A 24742-nucleotide genomic window follows, 5' to 3' on the forward strand; every position below is an offset into this window, starting at 1 on the left:
AATTCACTTCCCCAATCGGTGGTGTCAGCAGGAAGTATTCAAAGTTTTAAAAACTCTTGGACGTGTTTCTTAGTGAGCACAATATAATGGGATGCAGGAAATGATTATGAACATGCACACCTACACTCAACTGGATGGACTGGTGTCTTTATTCAACCTTAACAACTATGTGAGATCTCTTTTCACTTCCTGTTGTGTCTCTAGGATAGGAAGTGAAAGGAAATCCCCCCAATGGCAAAAAAACTGGGATATTTTATTAACCATTACCTACTCAATGTAAAATTTCAGTTTTGGGTTTCCATATGTTTTAATATTTTACATTTTTTATCTAAGCCCAATTCTTGATTCTTAAAGTGTTTGTTACCCTAAAAAAAAAAAACCTGGCTGATCCTGCCTGGTTCTGCCCTCCCCCTGTAAACTGACAACAGTTTATCATGGCTGCTGAGCCCTGACACCATGGTCAGTTTACGTGCCGCTGCCATCCACAGCTCTGTCCTCCTCTGTCCTCTCTCCCTCCTCCCGTCCCTGCCTGTGTGCTCCTGTGTCAAGTGCCCGCCCCCTCCCCTCCCCTCCTGCTGCTGAAATTACTTTTAATATCATATATAATGTTGTGTGTTTCCTAATGATAGGTGCTCCGGTCTCTGTGTTTATAAAAAAAATGCTGGATATACCTGATTTCAGAGCGCTGCTTGGCGCTCACGTGACCGGCAGGCTCTCTCCTTTTGTTCTCTCTTCCTGCATGATGTCAGTGCGGGAATCTCGGTCCCGCCCGCTGCAGCTGTCAGACAGGGAGAGGAGAGAGCTGGCCGGTCACGTGAACGCCGAGCGGCGATCTGAAATCAGGTATGTCCAGCATTTTTTTTTAAAAACACAGAGACAGGAGCACCTATGATTTGGAAACACACAGGATTATATGAAGTTAGCAGAGTGGGTTAACAACCGGCTTAATAAAAATAAAAATAAATAAATAAATAAACATGGCTTTTTCTTCTTAAAAGCCTCTTGTAGTCTTTTGGGCAGCTTTATTTTAAGAAATGACATGCTGTGTTTTGTTCACTTATGATTTCTTTAATATTATCTGAGACTGTTGCTTCTTCATTCCATGCTTTCCGCATCTGCTGTGACTGGCACAGCCGGAGAATGTTGTCCTGACTTTGCAGGTAATCTTTCCTAGTGACATTGTACACCAGCAGCATTCATTAGTATGTCTGATGCCATCTAGAGCTCTGTCAGTTTGATATTTTTTTGAATGCAATTGAGATCTTATGTTATTTGTTTGGAATGTCTGGTCACCCAAGAGAGGTCTGTAAAAAACACAATTTGCACAGCACGAGCTCAGCCAAGAAATTCTGAGTTATTACTTGTCTGCAATGCCAAAATGTCCACATATTTCACAATTTCTCTATTTTTATCAAGACAGTTGACTTCCTTATAAAAAATACTAGCTGCTGGGCTATTATGCTGACCCCCTCACTTCAATAATTTTTGTTTAATGACTTTAAACAAGAATGCAACCAGTTAAAGTGTTACTAAACCCAGGTCCCTGCATTCACTATATCTGGTCTCCCACACTACACAGGACATGGAAATTATTTTAATAAATTTAAACTTCTAAATATCTTTTCTCATCAGCAGTATATAGCAGTCTTGTGACTTCTATCAGTGTCCAGCCAAGCACTAGCTGACTGTCCTATGAGGCTGCATGACCCCTGACCCTCTGTCTGGACAGTGCTGATTGGCCTTGTGCTGATCACACAATACATTATCTCCAGCAATACACACCAAACTGAGCATGTGCAGAGTGCCTCCTATGGCTGTGTACTATTGGTAGATGGACTGGGGACAGTGAAAGAAGGTGAGGATCAGAGAAGACGGTATCAAGCAGCCTTTTTTACACAATGCAGATGATTAACCCCCTAGGTTCCGCACTGAGTATAACAAATACTTTACTGCATATACAGACTGATTTTACTGTTGTGGGTTTAGTAACACTTTAAGTCCAAGTAAAGGAAGCATTTCCTGCAAGCTGGCTCTGGATCAGTTTTGAAACTGATGGATCAGCATGACAGCCAGACCGCATTTAAAAAATGTGAATAGTAGTGGCAAGCCACATATTTTTATTCAGCATTCCTCCCACCTGCTGAGGAATCCCCAGACACTGGGTACATCCACTCATAACACACAGCATGAGGCATTTGCTTTGTTGTGAGCTGTTTTCTGGGAAGACAATGCCGGCAGAATCTAGCAGGCATTGATCATCCTGCGTTTCTAGATATCTTCCAATAGATGAAATCTGAAAACATTCCATCTTAGTGCAAGCTCTAACTCTAAGACATTACTAAGCCTAGCTTAGATTACTTTACGGATCTGCGAGACAAGACCAAATGCAAAGATAATGTAAATATTAAAATTATAAACAATGTTATACCAATTACATTACATCACATAAATGGATTTATTTATTGAAAAGGAGATTTTTTCTATTAACCATTTTGTGACCAGGAGTTATTGAATCCTAGACCCAGTCTAAATTTAGCAGCGTAAGTATGCATGGTTAACTTGATAATAACAGTTTGATATGTATGTCTATCTAATTGTTTAGGTTTTTTTTTTTTTTTTTTTTTCAAGGACCCATAAGGCTTTTATTTTGGTACACTATTTAATAAATACCATACACCATTTTTTTTATTATAGGCTGACATATATAAAAAAAAAATGTTTACATTATTTTTTATAGTGCTGTAATTGTATGTTACCATTACAATATTAAACAGGTTGCTACAGCCTTGGTAATGTATAAAGTTTGTAAGCAAGCCTGACAGTCTGCATGTGATTGCTATGTCGTAGGGAGCTCCTGTAGACACTGCTATATATCAAATGAATAATATAGATAACGTTTCCTCACCATGGGCCATCAAGCTCAGGATCGTTAATCTGCTGATTACAGTTGGGAAGAGGTTAAAGCAAAAGGATTTTACTGTTTTGGGCGTGCAGTAGGCTTAATACAGTTTTATCACCCTTGTTTACTAGTTTCAGTACAATAGCCTGGTCTTATGTATCCATGTGTCTTGATATATGTAGGGTGATTGGGTCTCAATGTCATTTTACAGGCATGCAAATGCTGCCTAGAAAAATAAAATTGTGCGCATGCACTACCTAGCTACGGAATAAGGTGAGGGGTGGATTCAGTGGCTGGGGAAGCCATAGTGTTTGACCAAGGAAATCTATCCTGGCCTATCAAATTTGAATTGAACAGACACATTGACCAGGGTCATGGAGGTACCTACAAACAGAGCGGTCTTCCCTGATCCAGTCCTAAATGATGGATTAAGGGAACATTCTCTAACGCCTGTAAATACCATAATACTGACCTCTGCAAATCATATTTTAGGCTGTTACATAGTAAAACCCAGATCTGAGTTTTCATGGCTCCTTTAAAAATATGCCTTTTTGCAGATATAGGTCATGAAGAACACTAAAGGACGAAACTGATTCAAAGACAGAATAATAAAATAATAATTACAATCACCTTAATTTAAACAATGACACAGTACAGAGACAAAATGTCTGGAGAGTGTCCAAATGTCTATTAGAGATTACAGTGCTGCCACTAATTTGTTATACTGCCAATATGAATTATTTTTGACAGTGTTGAATCATTCATGACCTTCTCATCCAGCTGAAGGAGTTGTCTTCAGAGCAGGGTGTATGGAGTCCGGGGATGGCTCAATAAAGTTTAAATTACACTAAAATTACCTGTTTAAATCACTGATTTACTGTGCCTATCAACCACAAGAGGTTATAGCACTTCTCTAAGCTGAGATGCAGCCAGACATTATTGGGACCATCATCTATAGCCAAATCCTCTTTCTGCCTCAGTGTACTTTTTGTGGGAGGGGGTACTGAGTCCTCTGTAAGTCTGTACAGGCAGTTTGAAAGCTCCTAACTGGCCCAGTTTGGAGAGGCCCTTCTACACAACAATCCTTCTATCCTTTACAAAGGTCAAAAGTCAACTAACAGTCTAGCATGGAAGCCTCTACTGTCCTCTGAGGTCCCCATATTGGCTAATGAATAGCAAAGGTGGTACTTGGTTTAAAGCTATGTGAGAAATCCAAGCCTTGCTTGGTTAGTTTGTACACAGCTAAGACCTGAAAGGATAGTTTAACGTCCATGACTCTGAAAAGCTTGAACAATATGAAAATACTTGCGTGGTGAGCCTCTTGTATGCCACGGGATGGAAAGGAAAGTGTCTCCATACAATTCTTTTCAAGTGACAGCTGAAGTTGTATTTATTATGAAGGGCATCTAAGATCTTTCTTTACTTAGTCAGAGATGTATAGTAACTAAGTAGAACTACTTCACTACTGTACTTAAGTACTGAAAGGCGGTATCTGTACTTTCCTGGAGTAGAATTTTTTTCTCCTACTTCCACTTTTACTTCACTACATTTTTTCAATGATTTCAATACTTCTACTCCGATATTTTTTTTTTGTGCTGCATAGTTACTCGTTACTATTATAAAAATTACCACTGCCAGAACAGTAGATGGCAGGTTTCATGAAGCTCAAAACATGTGTATTATCAGCGCATACGAAAATAAATGCTACTGTATGTATAAAGAAAAGCTGCATTTGAAAAAATAAAAAACAATATGATGTTCAAACTTTTGACTTCTTTCTTTAATAACTACATAACACAGTACTTGTACTTTTACTTTCAGTACTTGAGTAGCAATTTTTTTTTCAAAACTACTGGTACTTTTACTTTCAGTACTTGAGTAGCAAAATTTTTAAAAAAAACTACTTGCAATACTTAAGTACAAAAAATGTTGAATACTTTAGTACTTCTACTCAAGTCACTTTTTGATCGAGCACTTCCACTTCTACTCAAGTCACTTTTTGATCGAGCACTTCCACTTCTACTCAAGTCACTTTTTGATCGAGCACTTCCACTTCTACTCAAGTCACTTTTTGATCGAGCACTTGTACTTTTACTCAAGTATGGGTTTCGAGTTCTTTATACAACTCTGTACTTAGTTTACATTGAGGCAGCAGGTGAAAGTAAAATAAATGCACCAAAAATGGCATAACTTATTACCATCAAATAACACACCACCCTTCATTTCAGAGCTGTGATAATTACAGGGGGAACTCCGAAGATGCCCAAGACAGCATTATAAAGAAGCATCATGAAAACATTTTTTGATCCATGTATTGCTTAAAGCTCTTTTTTTTTTAGGCCTGTATAGACTTGGTAAAAATCAATAATGTCAAGATTTCATTGTTGTCCATGGCCCAGTTGGGGAAAGTTTGCCTAATTCCCTGTGACAGCCAATGACATTAGGATAGGAAAATTATGGGATCTGTTGCCACTGGGACTAGAAGGTGCAGATAGTAATAATGACCTAGCATAGGTTTAAACCCATACCCGTTTTACTGAAAAGAAAAATGTTGTTGCAGTTTGTGAACCTGCTGTTTTCCTGTTCACCTCATTTTATGTACAGGTATCAAAGGATCAGTGAAAATACACCTAAGGGGGGTCACAGGCAGAAATAAAAAATGTGAATTCTGTAAAAAAAAATAAAATAAATAAAAGCACGCTTTAACTTTCAGAGGAATTTGTTTTTTGCAAGTATTGTGTTAAAACCATTTTCACAAGTCAAATTAATTGGGGCACAATTTTTAATGTGGAATTTCACAATTTGAACTTAAATTTCACAACATGATTTAAAAATGCATCTGGCTTATGGTTGTTTAATTCAGTGAACTTCACTTTATCAGGTCATCACTTGTTTCCCGCACTAAAATCTACTTTAAGTTTCCATAAAGTGAAAACATTTATTTAGAATGTTCTTATGTCATAGGAAGTGGTGGCATCAGTGTGGTATTTGGGAGATTTTTGCTTAAATTCCTGTCCAATAGACATAACAAGAAGTGAGAGGACATCTCTCCAAAGTGATGTAAATGGACTGGCCATTTAACAGCAAGACTCTCCATTTATTATTAACCTACACTAGAGATATAAATGAGAGAATGTAGTTGCTCCAGGTAGCACTCAGGGTTCTACAAGACTATTTCATATTTGAGATCTGTTGTAATTTGTCATTGCACTGCTGTTTCAGACAATACACTATGAAATTGGTTTCATTGTGGCCGCAGCCCTGGGGGTCCTGTTTTTCCTGCTCATGCCCCTGGTGGGGCTATGCTTCTGCATGTGTCGCTGTTGTGAGAACTGTGGCGGGGAGATGCACCAGAGACAAAAGAAGAATGCAGACTGTCAGAGAGGCTGCTTCGCCACTTTCCTGTTCGTGATATCTCTGCTAATAAGGTAAGCTGTGCATGAGCGCTCAGCTAATGAACGCTTGCTGTAGGTGCGATATTAGAATGGAACTGTCAATGGCCTTACTTGTGTAACTCCCCACAAATCACAAACTCTTGGGAAAAAAACAACACAAGCTTGTGTATGCTAAAAAATTCTTATACTATGAAGCCTCCTTAATTACCTTAAATATTGTATTATTATTATTATTTTTGAATCAAATACTTTTTATTGAGATAATGTTGTGCACAAAATACAATTATAGCCATTATACAAAATACAGTGCATGACATCTTTGGTACAAATTTATGCGACACTTTATTAACATAACAGCTTTTTCTTTTTTTTTTTTTTAAATCCAACAGTATGGCAGGTAATTTTATGTTCCTTGGGCATTGTATGACACTTTTAGTACAGTGGAGCCCCTTCTCCCGCACACGTAGTAAAGGCCCACGATCCCCAATATACTGCCCAATATACTGTAGTATAAAAGAAGACAGCAGACATTAACTACATGAACAATCATTCTGTACAGCAAAGAACCAGCGGGAAACATTATACACAGAAAGAACAAAGCTTCCCTGTGCATATAATATACCTGCTATAATGGTGCCCAGGACAGCTGTAACAAGTATACTTATTAAAAATAATTGGGGCCCCATCAAGCCTGACAGGGCCTCAGATACCCTCAACATTGTAACCCCTTTGCATCTTGTATACATCCAGCACTCCTACACTCCTACAACACACACCAGATTTCCCTTTAGCACTGTTATCCTGGTACCGCCTCCACTCTTCCTGAATTCCGAACACCAAATATCTCCCCAGCACTGTGGCCCTTCTACACACTAGATTTCCCCCCAGCACCCTAACCCCTCTACACACCCACAATGAGACCCCTTTACACCCCTGATTTACTATAGCAGTGTGGCTCCTCTACACCCCTTAACTGTAACCCCCCTATACTCCAAATACCCTATCACTTTTTACCTCAGATATCTCCTAGCACTCTCACATCTCTATACCCCCATCACTGTAACCCCACTACACCCCAGATGTCCATCCAGCACTCTAAGCCCTCTCTGCACTCTAGATATCACCCCATCACTGTTACCTAATGCACTCTAGAAAATACCCCTTATACTGTGACCCCACTACATCCCTGATACCCACTACACTGTGACCTCTCTACATCCTTGATGCCCCCTGCACTGTGACCTATTTACATCCCTGATACCCCCTACTGTGCCCTCTCTACATTCCTGATACCCCCTACACTGAGACCTCTCTACATCCCTGATACCACTACACTGTGACCACTCTACATCGCTGATATCCCCTACACTGTGACCCCTCTACATCCCTAATACCCTATGTTTACTGTGACCCCTCTAAAGCCACTCAAGGAACCCCCAGAATTGCTACCCCCTCAGCACTGTTTTCCCCCATACACCTTTGATATCCCGCAGCACCATTATCCCATCCATATAGTTCCACCTTTTCTAATGTAGATACAGTGCATGTGAACTTTTGGCTATGTGCCCACCTCCAGCACTGTGGCAATGACTCCTCTATATACCAATCAAGTCATTCAGGCACAGACGGTGGTGTGGAAGAGTGAGCATCCTTCCTGGCATCCCAAGTCCAGTGCTGCAAACAGTGCTGGTCAGCTGTGCTCACCATCTGCACTGCCACATCCGCAGGCTCACTCTCAGCACTGCTGGCTCAGCTGCAGCTCCCACTCCAGCTCCTACCCCATTGCCCCTGAGTCCCAAGCATTCAAGCCGCATGGCTGGAGAATAGCTGGTACTGTACCGCACAGCCTGCCTCCTGTGTGCAACTGTCGCTATCAGTGCCATCACGGGGCCACCAATTTCTGAGCAACTTGTGCTCAAAGGGCAACTGTTTTGGGCCCCACAACAATACCAGGGCTCAGGGCAGCTGTCCCTTTTGCTCCATGTTAAAGACGGCCCTGGTTGCTTCCCACTTCCTGCTACTAATAGCCTTATGCCATGACATGCATGAGAAGCAGATGTAGGAACCCCTACACAGAAATTCCCACTGGTGCTTAAAGCATATTCAACCTATGAAGTCAAATTTGAGAAAACGCCACAATATTTTTGCCAGGTGTTCCTATTCACACAGCATGCCTAAAAAAACAAAAATATATATATATATTTCTAACCTTTTAGATATTTCTCAGGAGGAGGGGTCATGACTGACTGCAAGATTTTTTGAGCAATGTTACAGTGAGCCTATCCAAAATCTGTCCTCATAAACATACAGTGCAAGATGTCTAGTCTCTACTGTACAACTTTTGTTAGGGCAGACTGTTCAAATGTAGTTATAATTGAAAATGTAGATCTGCCTGCAAAGTACAGACAGGGGTACATCCATCACAAACACAGATGCCCAATCCCCAAGAATTTTATCTTGCTGTAGGTTTTAGAACAGAGCATCTAAAAAAAGGTAAGCTGATGTTAAAAAAAATAAAAATATTTAAAAATAATATGCTATGTGAATGGTGAAATGTAACAAATGTAAAGTAGGTGTTATCCCAATTTGGCTACAAAACTGGAAATACTCTTTAAATATGTATATTTTTTATGATGTAAATGATTTTATGTGCCTTTATTGTTTTGTACTCTTCCTTTACTCCTTTATAATACAATAGCAGTTGTAATAACTAGGTTTATCATTATTTTTTATTAATAATGTTACCATTTTCAACAGTCTGGGAGTGCTCTGTGCTTTTGCTGCAAATCAGAATCTTACTAGCCAGATCAGAGGATCAAAGAAATTGGTGCAAAGCAACTTCAAGGACTTGAAAACCTTGCTAACGGATACCCCCACGGTAGTGTAATATAAATATGCATGTTTTCAGTTGATCTAAGGGACAGTTGTTTATAACAGATTGTGAATTGGTGAAATAAGGTAGAATTTAGGTGCACACGTTTCTCGTTCCAATGTGTCCAGGCCAATTGTTAATAATATTTGGTCTCCATTATCTGTCTACAAGAGCAGCTTGTAATGTAAACACAAATACTTGGGACTATATTGGTCTTATTCCATATCCATTGAGCGGCACTGCTCTGCATAAGCCAACACAGGCTCAATGCAAAGATGCATAGAAAACAATTGCATTGTTTCCCAGAGGAGTAACTAGAACCTTCAGGGCCCCGATGCAAGAAACCATGAAGGGCCCACCAGACCCATGGCCGAGTCCCTTCCCTTCAAGCCTGGGGCTCTTCCCACTGATTCTGGGGCCCTTTACTGTCATTACGGGGCCCTTTATTACGGTCCCGAAATGGGACCCTTTCACAGGTTCTGCAGTGAGCCCCCTTCCTCCCATCTTGGCGCCTCCCCACGGTGGTGGAATGCCAGGGCCCGGTCGCAAGTGTGACCTTTGTGATCCTGGAAGTTCACCCACTGGTGTCAGTAGTTTTTATTTTTTGATACTTTAATTGTATTATTTTTTATCATTTTATTTTACTGACTATGACTCTGTCCATTCAGAAATGGAAGGAGCTGGTAAATTACATATTTAACGACCCTTCCTTGTTCTCTATTGTGACACATCCCCTGCAGCAGCCAGCAGGAGAGGGGAGGGAGCACAGTGGGGGGTGGGGGGGACCAGGGGAGCACACAGGGGCACAGAGACAGCAGAACACAAGTGAACTGTATAGGAGGAGTGGGGGGGGTAGCATACAGAGGAACCAATCTCCTCCATTTTCCTCCTGCAGCTACAGGAGGAAAAAGGAGGACAGTGATTTCTCTACATTCCCTCCTACTTAGGTGTACAGGGGAGCCGCATGGGGCCCGGTTGCAATTGCAACCCCTACATCCCCTGTAGTTACGCCCCTGTTGTTTCCCCTTTTATTTCTTAAAAGACTATCTTCTGTGGTGTCAGCAGCTGTATGACATTTTTTGATAGTTGGAGCAGTATTCCCTTTCCACCATACGTGTATCCAGCATACACACATGGTGGTGCATCCAGCATAGGTTTGCACTGCAGCATGTATAGATTTTTACACAGCCCAACTCACTTCATGGCAGTGTATTGGTGAGCAGACCGGTGTGACTGAGTCGACAGACGGCAATATAATTTTGCTGGAGTCACATTAGCTAAGTGATATGACTTCCAGCAGCTATGGATTTCTGCAAATTACAATTGTGTTTTAAATACCTTGTTCAACAAACTTACTTAACCACTTCAGCTCCGGAAGGTTTACCCCCCCTTGATGACCAGGCCATTTTTTGCGATACGGCACTGCGTTACTTTAACAATTGAGCGGTCATGCAATGCTGTACCTAAACAAAATTTATGTCCTTTTTTTCTAACAAATAGTGCTTTCTTTTGGTGATATTTGATCACTTCTGCGGTTTCCATTTTTTGCACTATAAACATAAAATGACTGACAATTTTGAAAAAAAAAAACAATTTTTTACTTTCTGCAATTAAACATGTAAAAAAAAAAAAAAGGTAAAAAATCAAATGTCTTTACCAATTTAGGCCAATATGTATTCTGCTACATATTTTTGGTTAAAAAATTCCAATAAGCCTGAATTGATTGGTTTGTGCAAAAGTTATAGTGTCTACAAACTATGGGATACTTTTTATTTTTTTTCTTTACTTTTTCTTTTTACTAGTAATGGCCACGACCAGCGACTTATAGTGGGACTGTAATATTGCAGTGGACAGTCAGGACAATGACTGAGACTTTTGACACTTTTTAGGGACCATTGATACTACTACAGTGACCAGTGCTAAAAATATGCACTGTCACTGTACTAATGACACTGGCAGAGGAGGGGTTAACATCAGAGGCAATCAAAAGTGATAAATGTGTGCCTTACATGTGCTTTACTACTGTAGGGGAGGTGTTTGTACAAGGGGAAGACATGGATCGGTGCCTAGACTATGCACATTAAAGTTTTTATATATTCTAAACAAGTATTAAAATAATTTGAAAATAAGCCCTCATTCACCTCTGTAGCTATAGGCATTATTGACAAATGAATCTTCAAAATTCAGAAACTTTGAAATCACAGCTCTTCTTGCTTAATTTCTATGGAACGCAGAAACTGTTTGAAACCTGACTTTAGAGCTTCTGTTGTGATCTTTTGAGGATGCATTTCTTTATAGTACATGCAGCTAAGGAGTTCAGTGATGGCTTGTTTAAAGCTCTTTTACTGCCAGTTAAGAACAAATAAACCAACCGTTTATTGTCCATAGTCTGGGCACAGATGCACTTTAGTAAAACTGTGAAATACCACAATTTTAGGAATGATAATATATTGCAGAGATAAATTGTTTGGAAAATATAGGGGGTGTGGTGGATTCCTAATGCCAGAGTTAATCAAATCTGACACGATACACAATTTCAAGTCTTGAAATCACCAGCAGGTGTCACTGACATTTAACTTTTGTCACTTGAGTCCACACTTCTCACAAAGTTCCATGTTACTGTATGGGGGGCACAAATTAGGCTTTCTGTGTTATATACTGTTGGAACTACTGAGCGTATAGTGGGTAATCTATGGACAGAAGTAGTCATGGTACAGATCACTTCAAATATTAATTTAAATTAAATTTGCCATAAAAGAAACTTTGAGACTGTCATTACTACTCCCTCTAAAAATCTTAGTTGTCTGGCTGCCATAATGATCCGTTTGCACCAGTACTTTGAGTCACTAACACACATCAAGTGTGTAAAGAGGGCTTCTAGCTGTCAATCTTTTTTTTTTTTTGACTGTTCCAATCTGCATACTGAGATCCGCGACTCAGAATGTATTGGCACCAGGTAAGCAGTATAAACCAGGGTACTAGCATTTTCAGGGGGGTCAACAATGACAAGCTCCATACAGTATTTAGTGTATGCACACATCATTCCTACTAAAAGTACGTTACAGAGCTAGAAATTTTTTTTCTAGTTTCCTTTCCTTTGTTGAGATGAAAAGGAATTTCTACATCCAAATCTTTTTTCTTTTTGATTTGGTAGAGAAAGGTTAAAATGCCTGTCTTTTTTTTTTTTCTGCCTGTGTCCCATTCGGGAGATTTTCTTTCACTCCCTATTTCCCAGAACAGGAAGTAAGAGGAAATCCTTTTAAATAGAGAGTAAACCCCTTCTTACATAGTTGTCAATGAAATAGCTGCCAAGATTTTCCCTCTGTTTCTGTTCTGGTGACAACTGTAAAATTCTGGATTTCCATTGCTTTGTGTCCGAATGACAGCGGTCATAGGACAAATGGAGAAGATGAATCTCCCCAGACACAGACAGCAGTGAAAATCTAAAAGGGGTTCTAACTATAGACCATCTTTGCCATGTATATAGGGCTAACTACTCATTTTGAATACGATTTGAATATATAATTTGGGTGGTCCCCAGATTTTGGTAAACCAACATCTCTGTGACAAACTTTAGACTTTTATGAAAATAAGAAAATTGGTTATACTGTGTTCCATTGTTAGTTGATGAATTAATTTATCCAGACCTAGTGTCCTGTTAAGATTTTTAACTTTTCCACACTCCGTAGTGCAGCAACTTACACTTTGGTTTCATGAATGTGTATATATGTGGTATGGGAAATGAAACCCCAAAAGTAATGTTGTTTTTTTTTTTTTTTTTCTTATTTTAGTATTTAATCTATTTGTTTTTTCAAAGCTAACAATAATGATTTATGTTTTCAGCAAATTGACTATTTATTGGCAAAGTTCAATATAACCAAGGTGAAAGCCCTATCAGAGCTCAATAGTAAGTACAGTCCAATGATGTTATCTTGATTTTCTTTGCTATTAAAAATTAGTCTGACAAAACTAAAATGTAGAATATTACTTTAAAATCAGGAGCTTTGAAACCATCCAATGTGACCAGTAAAAAGATAAATACAATTTTGTAAAAATATTTTGTTATGCTGTTGAGTGTAGGTTGTGTTGTGTTATAATCGGACTATCTGGTTGATGAGCATTGACTCTTAAATAAACGTTCAGGAAGCTGCTGATGACCTGGCTATCTGGCTATATCTGTAACTAATATGAGTAAATATCCCGGAACATTCAATATTAAGTTAGAAGACTCCATGTGCATTGGTATTTTTTGGAGAGGACAGCAGTAACCTACTTTTTTTTTTTTTTTTGGGACAGGTTCCCTTCAAGGACGGAACTGAGCCTCATATTTTCTGTGTTTTTGTTATTTCCTTAACCAGATTTGAGTTTTTATTTTTTTTTCTTGCAGAAGAAGAGGGAATCACAAACCCCCAAAATGTGTTGGATTTCCTTGCAGATTTTAAATAAAATATTCCAGACCTGAAAATGTAGAGCAGTGTTTCCACGTCTTGTCTTATATTAGTATTTAAAAACTTAACAGAGGATCTAACGTTTCCTCACTCTATCCAAAATGCAATACAAACTTTTGACTTTCAATCATTATAGCATCCAAGTGTTCTGCTCACATCACAATGCTGTGCGCTGCAGCTCACTCATTCTCACGCATGACATTTGGTGAGCTAAGTTACTAGGCCATTCAAAATGAATGGGCTACAACATCCCTCAGTGCTGTTTGCGTTTAATCATGGTGCAGTGCAAGGCATTGTGCTGAACCCTCATGCATCGCAGCAAACATATTGGAGATGTTTTAGGGTGCCAATCACATTGAATGGCATTGCAGCACACCAAAGCACTGACATGTATTACCTCAATGTAAAAAGTGTGAATGGGCCCTTAGGCTAGGTACATATACCTTGTGAGCTGCTATTATGTGCTTAATGCATTAAATTAAAAAGTGAATTAAATATACCCGATCTAAGATATTAACAATAAGCTGTACACACTCTCATATACACTATATTACCAAAAGTATTGGGACGCCTGCCTTTACACGCACATGAATTTTAATAGCATCCCAGTCTTAGTCCGTAGGGTTCAATATTGAGTTGGCCCACCCTTTGCAGCTATAACAGCTTCAACTCTTCTAGGAAGGCTGTCCACAAGGTTTAAGAGTGTGTCTATGGGAATGTTTGACCATTCTTCCAGAAGTGCATTTGTCAGGTCAGGTACTGATGTTGGACAATAAAGCCTGGCTCGCAGTCTGCACTCTATTTCATCCTAAAGGTGTTCTATTGGGTTGAGGTCAGGCCAGTCAAATTCCTCCACCCCAAACTCACTCATCCATGTCTTTATGGACCTTGCTTTGTGCACTGGTACAAATCATTTGGTGGAGGAGGGATTATGGTGTGGGGTTGTTTTTCAGTGGTTTTGCCTGGCCCCTTAGTTCCAGTGAAAGGAACCCTTAAGACATCAGAATACCAAGACATTTTGGACAATTTTATGCTCCTAACTTTGTTGGAACAGTTTGGGGATGGTCCTTTTCTGGTCCAACATGACTGCGCAACAGTGCACAAAGCAAGGTCCATAAAGGCATGGATGGATGAGTGAGTTTGGGGTGGAGGAACTTGACTGGCCTGCACAGAGTTCTGACCTCAACCCAATAGAAAACCTTTGGGATGAATTAGAGTGAAGACTGGAGTCAGGCCTTCTCGTCCATATCAGGGCCTAACCCTACAAATGCTTCTGGAAGAATGGTCAAACATTCTCATAGACACATTCCTAAACTTTGTGGACAGCCTTCCCAGAAGAGTTGAAGTTGTTATAGCTGCAAAGGGTGGACCAACTCAATATTGAATCCTACAGACTAAGACTGGGATGCCGTTAAAGTTTATGTGCGTGTAAAGGCAGGTGTCCCAATACTTTTGGTAATATAGTGTATATGTCCAACTCAATATAAAAGTTGCAAAAGGTGTAGCACCGATTTCATATATATTACCACATGTATAAAAAATGTAATTTTGCTCTGAAAAAATATATACCAATAACTGAAATGATAGGTCTCTCAAACAAAAGTCTTTGAAAATATCCTTCTGCTTTTATTCACTCAAAATAGTGCTTATTAACACTTCTGTGTATCACCAACACCAGCTGTGCCCTCACCTGGGATAATTGACCTTACATATCATATATGGTCAAAAAAGGCTACAATACGTGGCTCCACTGGTGGTCCTTTCCTGGTGACAACACTTTCTCGTACACTGATTTGCATTCCAAAACCTCCACAAATTGTCCTGGCTACTTCTCCTTTAAGACACTCTCTCCAGCTCTCTTCCTCCTCTCTCTCTTCAACCACATATGAAAAAAAAAAAAAAAACACTCCATAGTGCCTTATCATAAATATACCAATTATTCACTCACTTCCATACAATAAAATAACACTAACATTTAAAAGGTGCTCACATATACCAAAGTATACAAGCATGTGTCTGCACACTCATCTTTCCCAACAATTGCGGTTTGTGTAGGCTGTTACTAATATTTCTCCACTTCCTGTAGTTAGCCCCGTCCCTACGCATTTCATCAAATGGTCCTGTGAATTTATCAGGGGGAATTAATTGGATGACACCTCACTCTATTTTATTTATCCTGGACCCAGCTGGGTGAATAAAGGAAGCACAGCACAACAAGAATCTTTTGAAAGACTTTTGTTTGAGAGACTTATTATTTCAGTCATTGGTATATATTTTTTTGGGAGCAAAAGGACATTTATTATTGAAATTATTATAATTTTGAAAAGGTGCAGGGACCTTTTTTATGTGTTTCCCGCAGGTAAGGCAGCCCATTCAAATGAATAGGCTGTTTTGTCTTCACAAATGCGACATGGCTAGATGTGAACTTAGCCTAAGAGAATGTCCCCTTAAAGCATTTGTTACCCCAACACTTTGAATTCCTGAAATGTAGCTGCTATACCATGTACTTGTATGAGAAAGTACTCTGTTCTTTTTGTATTGCTTCCTTTATGTGAAATCCCTGCTGTTCCTGCCAGTCCCTCTGCTTTCCTATTAAAAACTGACCACACTAAGCAGGAGAGCACATGGTGGTCAGTTCTCTAGCTGAGCTGGGAACTTAGTTTGCTCTCCTACAATGATCAGACTTGTCCTAACACGCCCCCGCTGCAGAGCCATTCACAAGTAAGCTCAGTGTGCTGCTGCTTCTCCTACCCCAAACTCTTATGCAGCTGAGAACAGAGGGAATATGATCACTCATAAAAAAGGGGGAAAAAAGGGTATTTATCTTTTTTTTTTTTTTTTATATCTATATAAAAAGGTTTTGCCATTTCTATTTTAAACCAAATGTGTTTTTTTACAAGGTAATCATTCATAATCACTTTAAATGCCGTACTTCTGCCTGGATGATAAAATTGAGAGCTAAAAATTATCAGCAGCTTGGTAAATTTCTGTAAGGGTTGCTGTTATTTTCATGCTATCTTTGCATTCATTAGCACTCATTTCATCTTGGAGCGAGACCTGTATGGTAAAGTTTGCTGACCACGTAATGTATGAATAACTACCAGCTTATATATAAATCTTTCCTCTCCAGATGTTGGGCCATTATTGGGAGAGCGCGTGCATGAGCAGCTTGGGAAGGAAGTACGCCCGGCTTTTGATTCTGTTCTTAACATGGCAGGAGGTACATTTCATCTTTAATCTCTCTTTACAGTTTTCTTAGGTTGTGGCATTTGTCATGCTTCTCCGTCTCTCCCTCATTTCTCAATTACTAATTCCTGACGCAAAATATTCTAAGCACAGTGAATAGGGAATTGAGCTTTCATTCCTGCTGACTCTTCTAACCTGATAAAAATGAAATGAAGTCTTCACTCCCCAGTGATACGGGTAAAGACGTAACTTTATGTAAGCAGTGTGACTCATAGGCCCTACTGTGCTGTCTCAGTGAAGTTAACCCACATCATTCTTTTGTGTGTGTATAGGCGTATTTCGTTTTTAATGAGCACACCTGAAACTACAAAAATTTCCATTTATAGACTGAGCAAACCTTTGAAGAACCTGACAGATACAACTATATTTAGGTTTTATTGAATGGAATTCCAATCTTTTCTTCCTCCTCTGAGCAAAATAAACAGAAAAATTGTATGGGAGGTCTAGGAAGAAAATAGAAAGGGTTGAAATATATCCAAATCCAAACAGGAAAATATTATATATGTTTTAGCATGTTAATGTTATATCAAAAATAGTTTTTAATCTTTCTAAATAAACTGGTTTTATTAAAATAAATAAAATACCTGACCCTGCTAGGAGATTTATTTTTCAGGCACTTACCTGCCAAAGTTGTATAGGCAATTACGTTGAAAAAAGTCACAGGACCACCTAGTCCGGCCATAATCCCCCATTCACATTGGCGTGATTTGACAGGTCAAATCGCGCGACAAATCGCAGACTATTGCCAAGAAATGGCACCATCCTAATCAGTATGACGCCAACTTTGCGGCGCCACACCAATTTCCAAAAGTAGTTCCTGCACTACTTTTGGTGACTTTGGGGGTGACTTCAATAGACATCTGTGCATGAACCCCATAATGTCTTTCAAGACGCCCTCGAAGTTGGACTGAAATGTGGCTTTGAAATCATGCGAGTTCAGATGAAGTGACAAGATATCAAAGCCGCATTCAATGTGAACAAGGGCGTAAGGTCATTGCTCAGACACTTCGGAGTGCAGAGTGCAAAATCTCACTCTCAATCTCAGTGCAAGAGACACTCCTATTCAACTGGCTGAATAACTCACTCCCTATAGTTGCTGCCACTGAAATATGGATACCAAAGTGTTTGCACCGCACACCCCGTGGTGTGAAGCCTGCAGTATCCTTTTAGAGTGTTCTCTGCATAACGCTGCAGAGAATACGGCATCCTAGAAGGAGAGATAGGCCATGTGACTTTGAAAATCATGTGAATGGACCCTATTCGGCACAGCACTTTTTTTTTCCCATGCCAGCATCATTTAACTTTGTAATCTCATATCAATAGAACTGAAACTGGGTTGGTGGTAGAGATTTCCCACCATCTGTGTCTCTAAGAAACATCAACTAGTTTTGATGCAAAGCGGATCTCCACCCAAAAAGGGGAAGCTCCACTTGTTTGTCTCCCCCCGCCTCCACTGCCACATTTGGCACCTTTCAGGGGGAGGCGGGTACCTGGTTTTGACAGGTTCCCGCTCCCACTTCCGGCTGACTTTGCCGTAGCCCCCCTCCGACGTCCCCCACCCACCGGACCGTTCACAAAGCACAGTGCTCTTTGCACATGAGCAGCAACGGGCTGTGAAGCCGCAAGGCTTTAGACTTGTGCAGGACAAAAATGTTTCCTTTCAGGTTTGTATTTCTTTAAATTTGTTTAGTTAAATTTGTTTAACTAATTTAATTTGTTTTCGGAATTAGTTTTGTTTATTTGAATTCGAATCAATTTCAAGTTTCCAAATTTGTAAGATTCTAACGGATTCAAATTTGAATTCTATTCTAATTGCATTTGAATTCAAATCAAATTGCATTTGAATAGAATTCCATTCAAAATCAAATTTGTTCTATTTCAACTTCGAATTTAGGAAGATGGTTATAGTCTTTTTCTATTCTAGTCTTTTATTTTCTGTTCTATTCTTTTCTTTTCTATTATATTCTATTCTTTTCTTTTCTATTCCAATTCAAATTTATTCTATTTAAAATTTGAATTTCGGAAAACAGTTATATTGTTATATTCTTTCTATTCTGTTTTATTCTTTTCTATTGTTTTTCTATTCTATTCTATTATTTTATTTTTTGATTCTTTTCTATTCTATTCGAAATTTGAAGGTTATATTCTTTCTATTTTATTCTATTCTTTTTTTTTCTATTCTACTATTTTCTACTCTATTCTTTTTTTCTATTATATTCTTTTTTATTGAATTTAAATTCAAATTTCTTCTATTTGAAATTTGTATTTTAGAAGATGGTTATATTATTTCTCTTCTATTCTATATCTTTATTTTCTATTCTATTTTATTCTGTTATTTTATTTTCTGTTCGATTTTGTTCTGTTTTACTCTATTCTTTTCTATGAATTTTCTTCTCTCCTATCCCTTTATTTTCTATTCTATTTTTTTTCTATTATTTTTTCTTTTGTTTTGTATTCTGTTCTGTTTTACTCCTATATATTATATTATATTCTTTTATTTTCTATTCTATTATATATTTTTTTATATTCTATTTCTTTACTTTCTTTTCTATTTTATTCTCTTCGGAAATTCAAAAACAATTCAAATTTGAAAATGATTTGAGTTAAACAATGGTTGAAATTCGATTCGAATTCACATTTCATCCTACATTTTTGTTTTATTTCTGATTCGTTTAAATTCTTAACTATTGTAATTTGGAAATTTGGATATATCCGAATTCCCAAATAATGAATGATGTGTACGAATTTCAATTCGGAACAAAACGAACCACAAGGTCTTCAAGGTTTCACTGCTGGTTTCCCTTAGCTGAAACGGCAGCAGCAGTACCCAAGAGCAGGGCCGGTGCTAGACTAGGCAAGACCAGGCAAGACCAGCTACCTGCACCCCCCCCTCCCCCGCCCCCAAAAAAATAAAATAAAAAGGAAGGGGTTAAAAACTCCCCTATGTCATACACAGTGACTCTGATCTGATGGCTCCTCTATGTTATGCTGTCATAAACAGTGACCCTCATATTCCTCCATGTCACACCTGGGGACCCTAATGTCCCTCTATGCCACACCAAGGGACCCGGATGATCCTCCATGTCACACCAGGGGCACCTGATGTTCCTCCATTGCACACCTGGGGACCTCAGTCCCCCATGGCACACCCAGGGACCCCAATTCCTCATGGCACACCTGGTGACCCCGAAACCCTGTTACACCCGGTGACCCCTATCCCCCAGGGCACACCTGGCGACCCTGATTCCCTTTCACACCAGGGAACCTCCATTTTACACCCAGGGACCCTAATCCCCTGTTCTGGGGACACTCTCACTGGGCGGTATGAAGAGAGTGGCCCGCACTCTGCCTACCTTCACCATGATCCTGCTGATTCCTTCTCCTAGGATCCTCCTCTTCTGGACCACAGTGCTCACCACAGCACCAACCGGCTCCTGGTGAAGGGAGAAGCAGCAGTCAGAGAACTCCGCACGTCCCTAATCCCCAACCACCTATGACTATTCCGGTGCCTCGTCGTTTCTGCTCCAGTAAAGGTGCCGCCCTCCAGTGCCAAGCTTGGGGTCAGGTTCAGCTCTCCTCCACTCCCTGCTTAATACCGACCCAGGGAAATGAACGGCTGCCCACAAGCTCAGTGCAGAGAGTCACTTCCTGCCCAGGGTTTACACCACTCAGCTCCAGCCAAAGACAATCATCATGCAGGCAGCACTCCTGTGGGCTCCCTTCCTGCCTCTTGCCCCCCCAACAGTGGTGGAAAGCCAGGGCCTGGAAGTTCAGCCACTGCCCCAGACACCTGGCATCTTCCTCTGTCCATTCTTCCTCCCCCACTGCCGCCCCCTACCCTCAGCTCACAAGTATCATTCATGATGGATAGAGAGTGCCGACTCATGGCTGCACCCCTAGGTTGCAATGCGCCTCAGGCGGCTGCCTAGTTTGCCTAGTGGAAGCACCGGCCCTGCCCAAGAGCCGAATAAAGAATCTGCTCTGGTGAAGACACATGCTGGATTCGTGGACAGGTAAGTGTCCTGATATTAAAAGTCAGCAGCTACAGTATTTTTAGCTGCTGACTTTTAATTTTTTCCAAAGGAGCCCGGAGCTTTGCTTTAAGTTTCCAACAAGAACTCATTACTAGTTGAGTCGATGTTGATTGTAGGAGCGAACAGTGATGCCTGTTTTAGAACAAATTGCTCCATGTTAATATATTTTTCTTAAAGAGTACAGCAGAAGGTCAAAGTATGAGTTCATAAAGCAGATAGCCATATGGAAGGAAAGAAGAGCGATGCTTTGTCCCTAGCTGAGAGCAGGAACACCAGGCTTTGTGATATTAATCATTTTTATTGCAAATTTAATACTGTGCCGATAGATAAAGCGGGATCTGTAGAGACAGGCCTATGTGATAAGACCTGATACAATTGTGCTACAGCCGGAGGGCACAAAGTGTACAGAAAAAAAACACTTACTTGTCCTGTGGCAGCAGAATTAATTTGTAGGTGATTTATCCTTTTTTTGGTGAGATTTCTTGCTGGAATGAGCTCGGAGTTAGTCATCGCTGCAGCATAATGTCAGCACACAGGAATGTCAATCTGCTTCTACCTGGGGTGAAAAGACAGACATAACAGCCTACAGTGCAGGAAGGTTTATCCATAGCTTCTGGATTCTATTACAAAACTTCCATATTGAGAAAAAAGACTAACATGACTTTTACCTAAACACACTCAAAGTGCAGTAACCAAAAGCAAACAATTCTATTTCATCCTCTGCTGGCATGATCCTATTGAAGTCTCACACGCTTTTATCTCTTTATACTCCTGTATGTTAGGATTTGTGGCCAAAAAAACATTGCTTGCATCCCTCCCACTGCAGTGGTCTGTGCTGGCAGAGCTGATTAACCGCTACACCCCCCCATCATAAGTGTCCTCACACATACTTGTCCTGCAGAGAAGGTGAAGGGGCATCTCAGACCAGGTCTGTTACTGATTGCAGACCTGCAAATTGGCCTATTATTATTTAGACACCCTGCACAACTCCTCTAAAGTGGAGGTAAGAGGATCTTTTCTCATCCTCCTCTTCTTCCACAGTCCCAAATCCATCAGCTGATAGAACAGAGCCTTGGGGCACTCTACACATGCTCAGTTTGGTGTTTTTTGGGAGGGTGCATGTGATCAGCACAGGTTCAATCAGCACTGCCCAGACAGAGGGGCAGGGGTCCTGCAGCTTCATAGGACAGTCAGAGTAGAATGAAAACTCCTCCTTGAAGTTTTAACCAAACACTCATAGAGGTCAAAAGACTGCTATATACTGCTGATGAGAAAATGTATTTAGCAGTTTATTATTAGTAAAATAAACGCATTTCCATGTTCTGTGTACTGTGGGAGACCAGATATAGTGAATGCAGGATCCTGGGTTTAGTAACACTTTAATTATGTGACTTCAGTTGGTCTTTGAAGAAAAAATAGGTACTTAGAATTATCCCACTTTGTACATTGCTTTTAAAGTGAAGCCCTAATAGCTCCTATAGGTTCCCCTCCTCTTTATACATTACCATTAATCCTTTATTGGTTTAATGAATACTCCTTTAAAAGAACCTCAATGATTCTAGTTAAAATACCTTTTGGTCAGGTTATGTATTCATGAAAAAAATATTTTAGAACACTGTTAGTATAATTGCCTGAAATCTCTTTATATTTCCCACCTACAATCTCCTGCACAGCAATAATCAGAATAAGAATAGAATGTTCTGCACTTTGGAACAATTAAGCAATATTGCATTGCTTGGTGCTGTCAATCTAGCACATTTATAAGCACTGTGACTTGGAGGAAAGGGGATCAGCACATTGAAGACTTCAGGAATGTGATAGTGATCATGTATTATCCAGTGCCATTGGAGCTACAAAGCTAAACCAGGAATTAGTGTAAACTTCAGAAATAACACTCTATACCGAATTAGGCTGATTTTGTCTTGTTGCTCACCCGCTCACCTAGTTATTGGCTACCTAAAAAGAACTATATGACTCTTCAAATATTCACCCTTTACCCATTCATAGCTCAATATGGAGCAGCAGGTGTCAGCGGACGTGTCTACTGACACCCACCAGCATCTGATCCGATCCTGTCTGCAAAAAACAAGGGATTGGATGACAGTTGGATGGAAACTGACAAGTGATCCATTTCCATCTGACAACCCCATAGAGAACAGCGTGACTGTGTCAATGTCCACCATAGCAGAGTGGACACGGACCTGTCATCCTGAGCATGCTGTGCAGTCGGATGCAGACTATGAAGAATGCCTGTGATACTAGCCTTATGGTTGCCCTCAAAGGGCCTGTTTTATCTGTATGATCTTTATTCAGGCTTTTTTTTTCTCAGAGAATAGGTGGAGGAACTCAACCCTATATCCCCCCCCCCCCACATCGCACGGTGAGGGTGGCCAAAGTTCAGTAACAGTGGCAGGCTCTTAAATGGGCAATAGATACCAAGAGTGCGTTCTGTGCAGAGTTCATGGATGATTTATGTACATAGTGCAGAGTTCAGGGGTTCACTATGTACAGAGTGCAGTATTAGGGGTGCCCTATGTACAGAGTGCAGAGTTCTAGGGTGCACTGTGTACAGGGTTGAAGTGTGCGCTACATACAGAGTGCAGGGTTTAGAGGTATGCTTTGCACAGTGTGCAGGGTTCAGCCACCTCTGGCTGAAAAAGAGCCCTCATGAAATGGCAGGTCTTGTGTTTGACAAATGTGCCTTAATATATACACCAAAAGTGAACCTGACCTGGCCTAAGAAGTCATCAAAGTAAAAACAGTACTGAAGGGAAGGCAGCTTGTGTTAGTCTTTAGATCAGGCCATATAGTCTCCTGTATCCTAGGCCTGGGCTGTATACAGGACTCTGTTTCCAAGTCAAGTCCCACTCATCCTAATGTTAAACTAATATATCCTTATTGTTTAAATGGCAGAACCTCAGTCGGCATTGGAAGCCCTGTCACTAGACCATTCTCAACCAGGGTTCTGTGAAACCCTAGGTTTCCTCCAGAGGTTTCCAGTGGTTCCTTAAGTTCTGCCTGATTGACCTTCCATCTGATTGTGCCTTCATAGTTCCAGGTCCATCTCCACTTGGCAAAGCTGTCATCACATCAGCCATATTGTTACATTTTAGGCAGGTTAGGTTCATTTTAAAGTTATTCCTACTATGTTTTTTGATTTGTGTTTTATATATTTGTTACAGTGTTTATATATTGTTTACATTTTATGATCTTGGTTTATTTTATTTTCTCTGAATTTCTAGTCAAAGTGGAAAGGGCAATTAAAGGTAAATTGTCTCTTTAAAAAGGTGATGTGGTGTACAGTAATAGTGACATATCTCTAGTTGTGCTGTGCTTAGCCTGAGTACTCTGTTCCTTCAGCTAGCCAGTTAAGAGGAGTGTGGTGATTTGTTGCAGTGTTTTTTTATGTAATAAAGCATAATTATTATTGAGTAAAAAGAATAAATCTATTCTCAGGTGCCTTTGCTATGGTATAGGTCTGTGGCAATGAAATAACATTCCAGAGCATGGCTACGCCACATAGTTATACCTCCTCCAGAGGTTACTAGGTCTGAGCACTAGCAAATTGACTTCTGTGCCTTCTGCATAGTTCCTAGGCCTGCATCATCCCGCAGAGCAAGTATTGTGGAACCAGTTTAGTCCCTCAGAAAAGTAACCACTGGTCTCAATAATACTTTATCTGTATGTGAGAAGCATTCATCGCACTAACCCCCAATAAAAGGGACATTCATGCCACTGACTTCCAATGTAAGGTGGCCCTTCTCCTACTAACTATCAATGTTAGGGGACAGAACACTGACCAATAATGTTAAGGGGCCCTTCTTTCACTGGCCATCAATTTAAGGGGT

At 40.0% G+C, this 24742-nt stretch overlaps 1 protein-coding gene across 10 annotated transcripts in view; it reads left to right on the plus strand.

Annotated features, from left to right (window-relative positions):
• PROM1 (prominin 1) overlaps positions 1-24742 on the plus strand; it is a 295046-nt gene that overhangs the window by 154187 nt on the left and 116117 nt on the right. For 9 of the 10 annotated variants that reach the window (XR_014224835.1, XR_014224836.1, XR_014224837.1 and 6 more), the window contains exons 4-8: positions 1134-1160; positions 6122-6327; positions 9052-9172; positions 13010-13073; positions 16745-16834. Coding sequence is in view for 4 of the 10 variants with exons in the window: in XM_082243084.1 (XP_082099210.1) it covers positions 1134-1160; positions 6122-6327; positions 9052-9172; positions 13010-13073; positions 16745-16834 (508 nt within the window). In the remaining 6 variants the exon portion in view is untranslated. The remainder of the gene's footprint in view (positions 1-1133; positions 1161-6121; positions 6328-9051; positions 9173-13009; positions 13074-16744; positions 16835-24742) is intronic. The other variant, XR_014224839.1, reaches the window with a different exon arrangement.

This window comes from Pelophylax lessonae, assembly GCF_965119305.1.
Source record: "Pelophylax lessonae genome assembly, chromosome: 1".
NCBI lineage: Eukaryota > Metazoa > Chordata > Amphibia > Anura > Ranidae > Pelophylax > Pelophylax lessonae.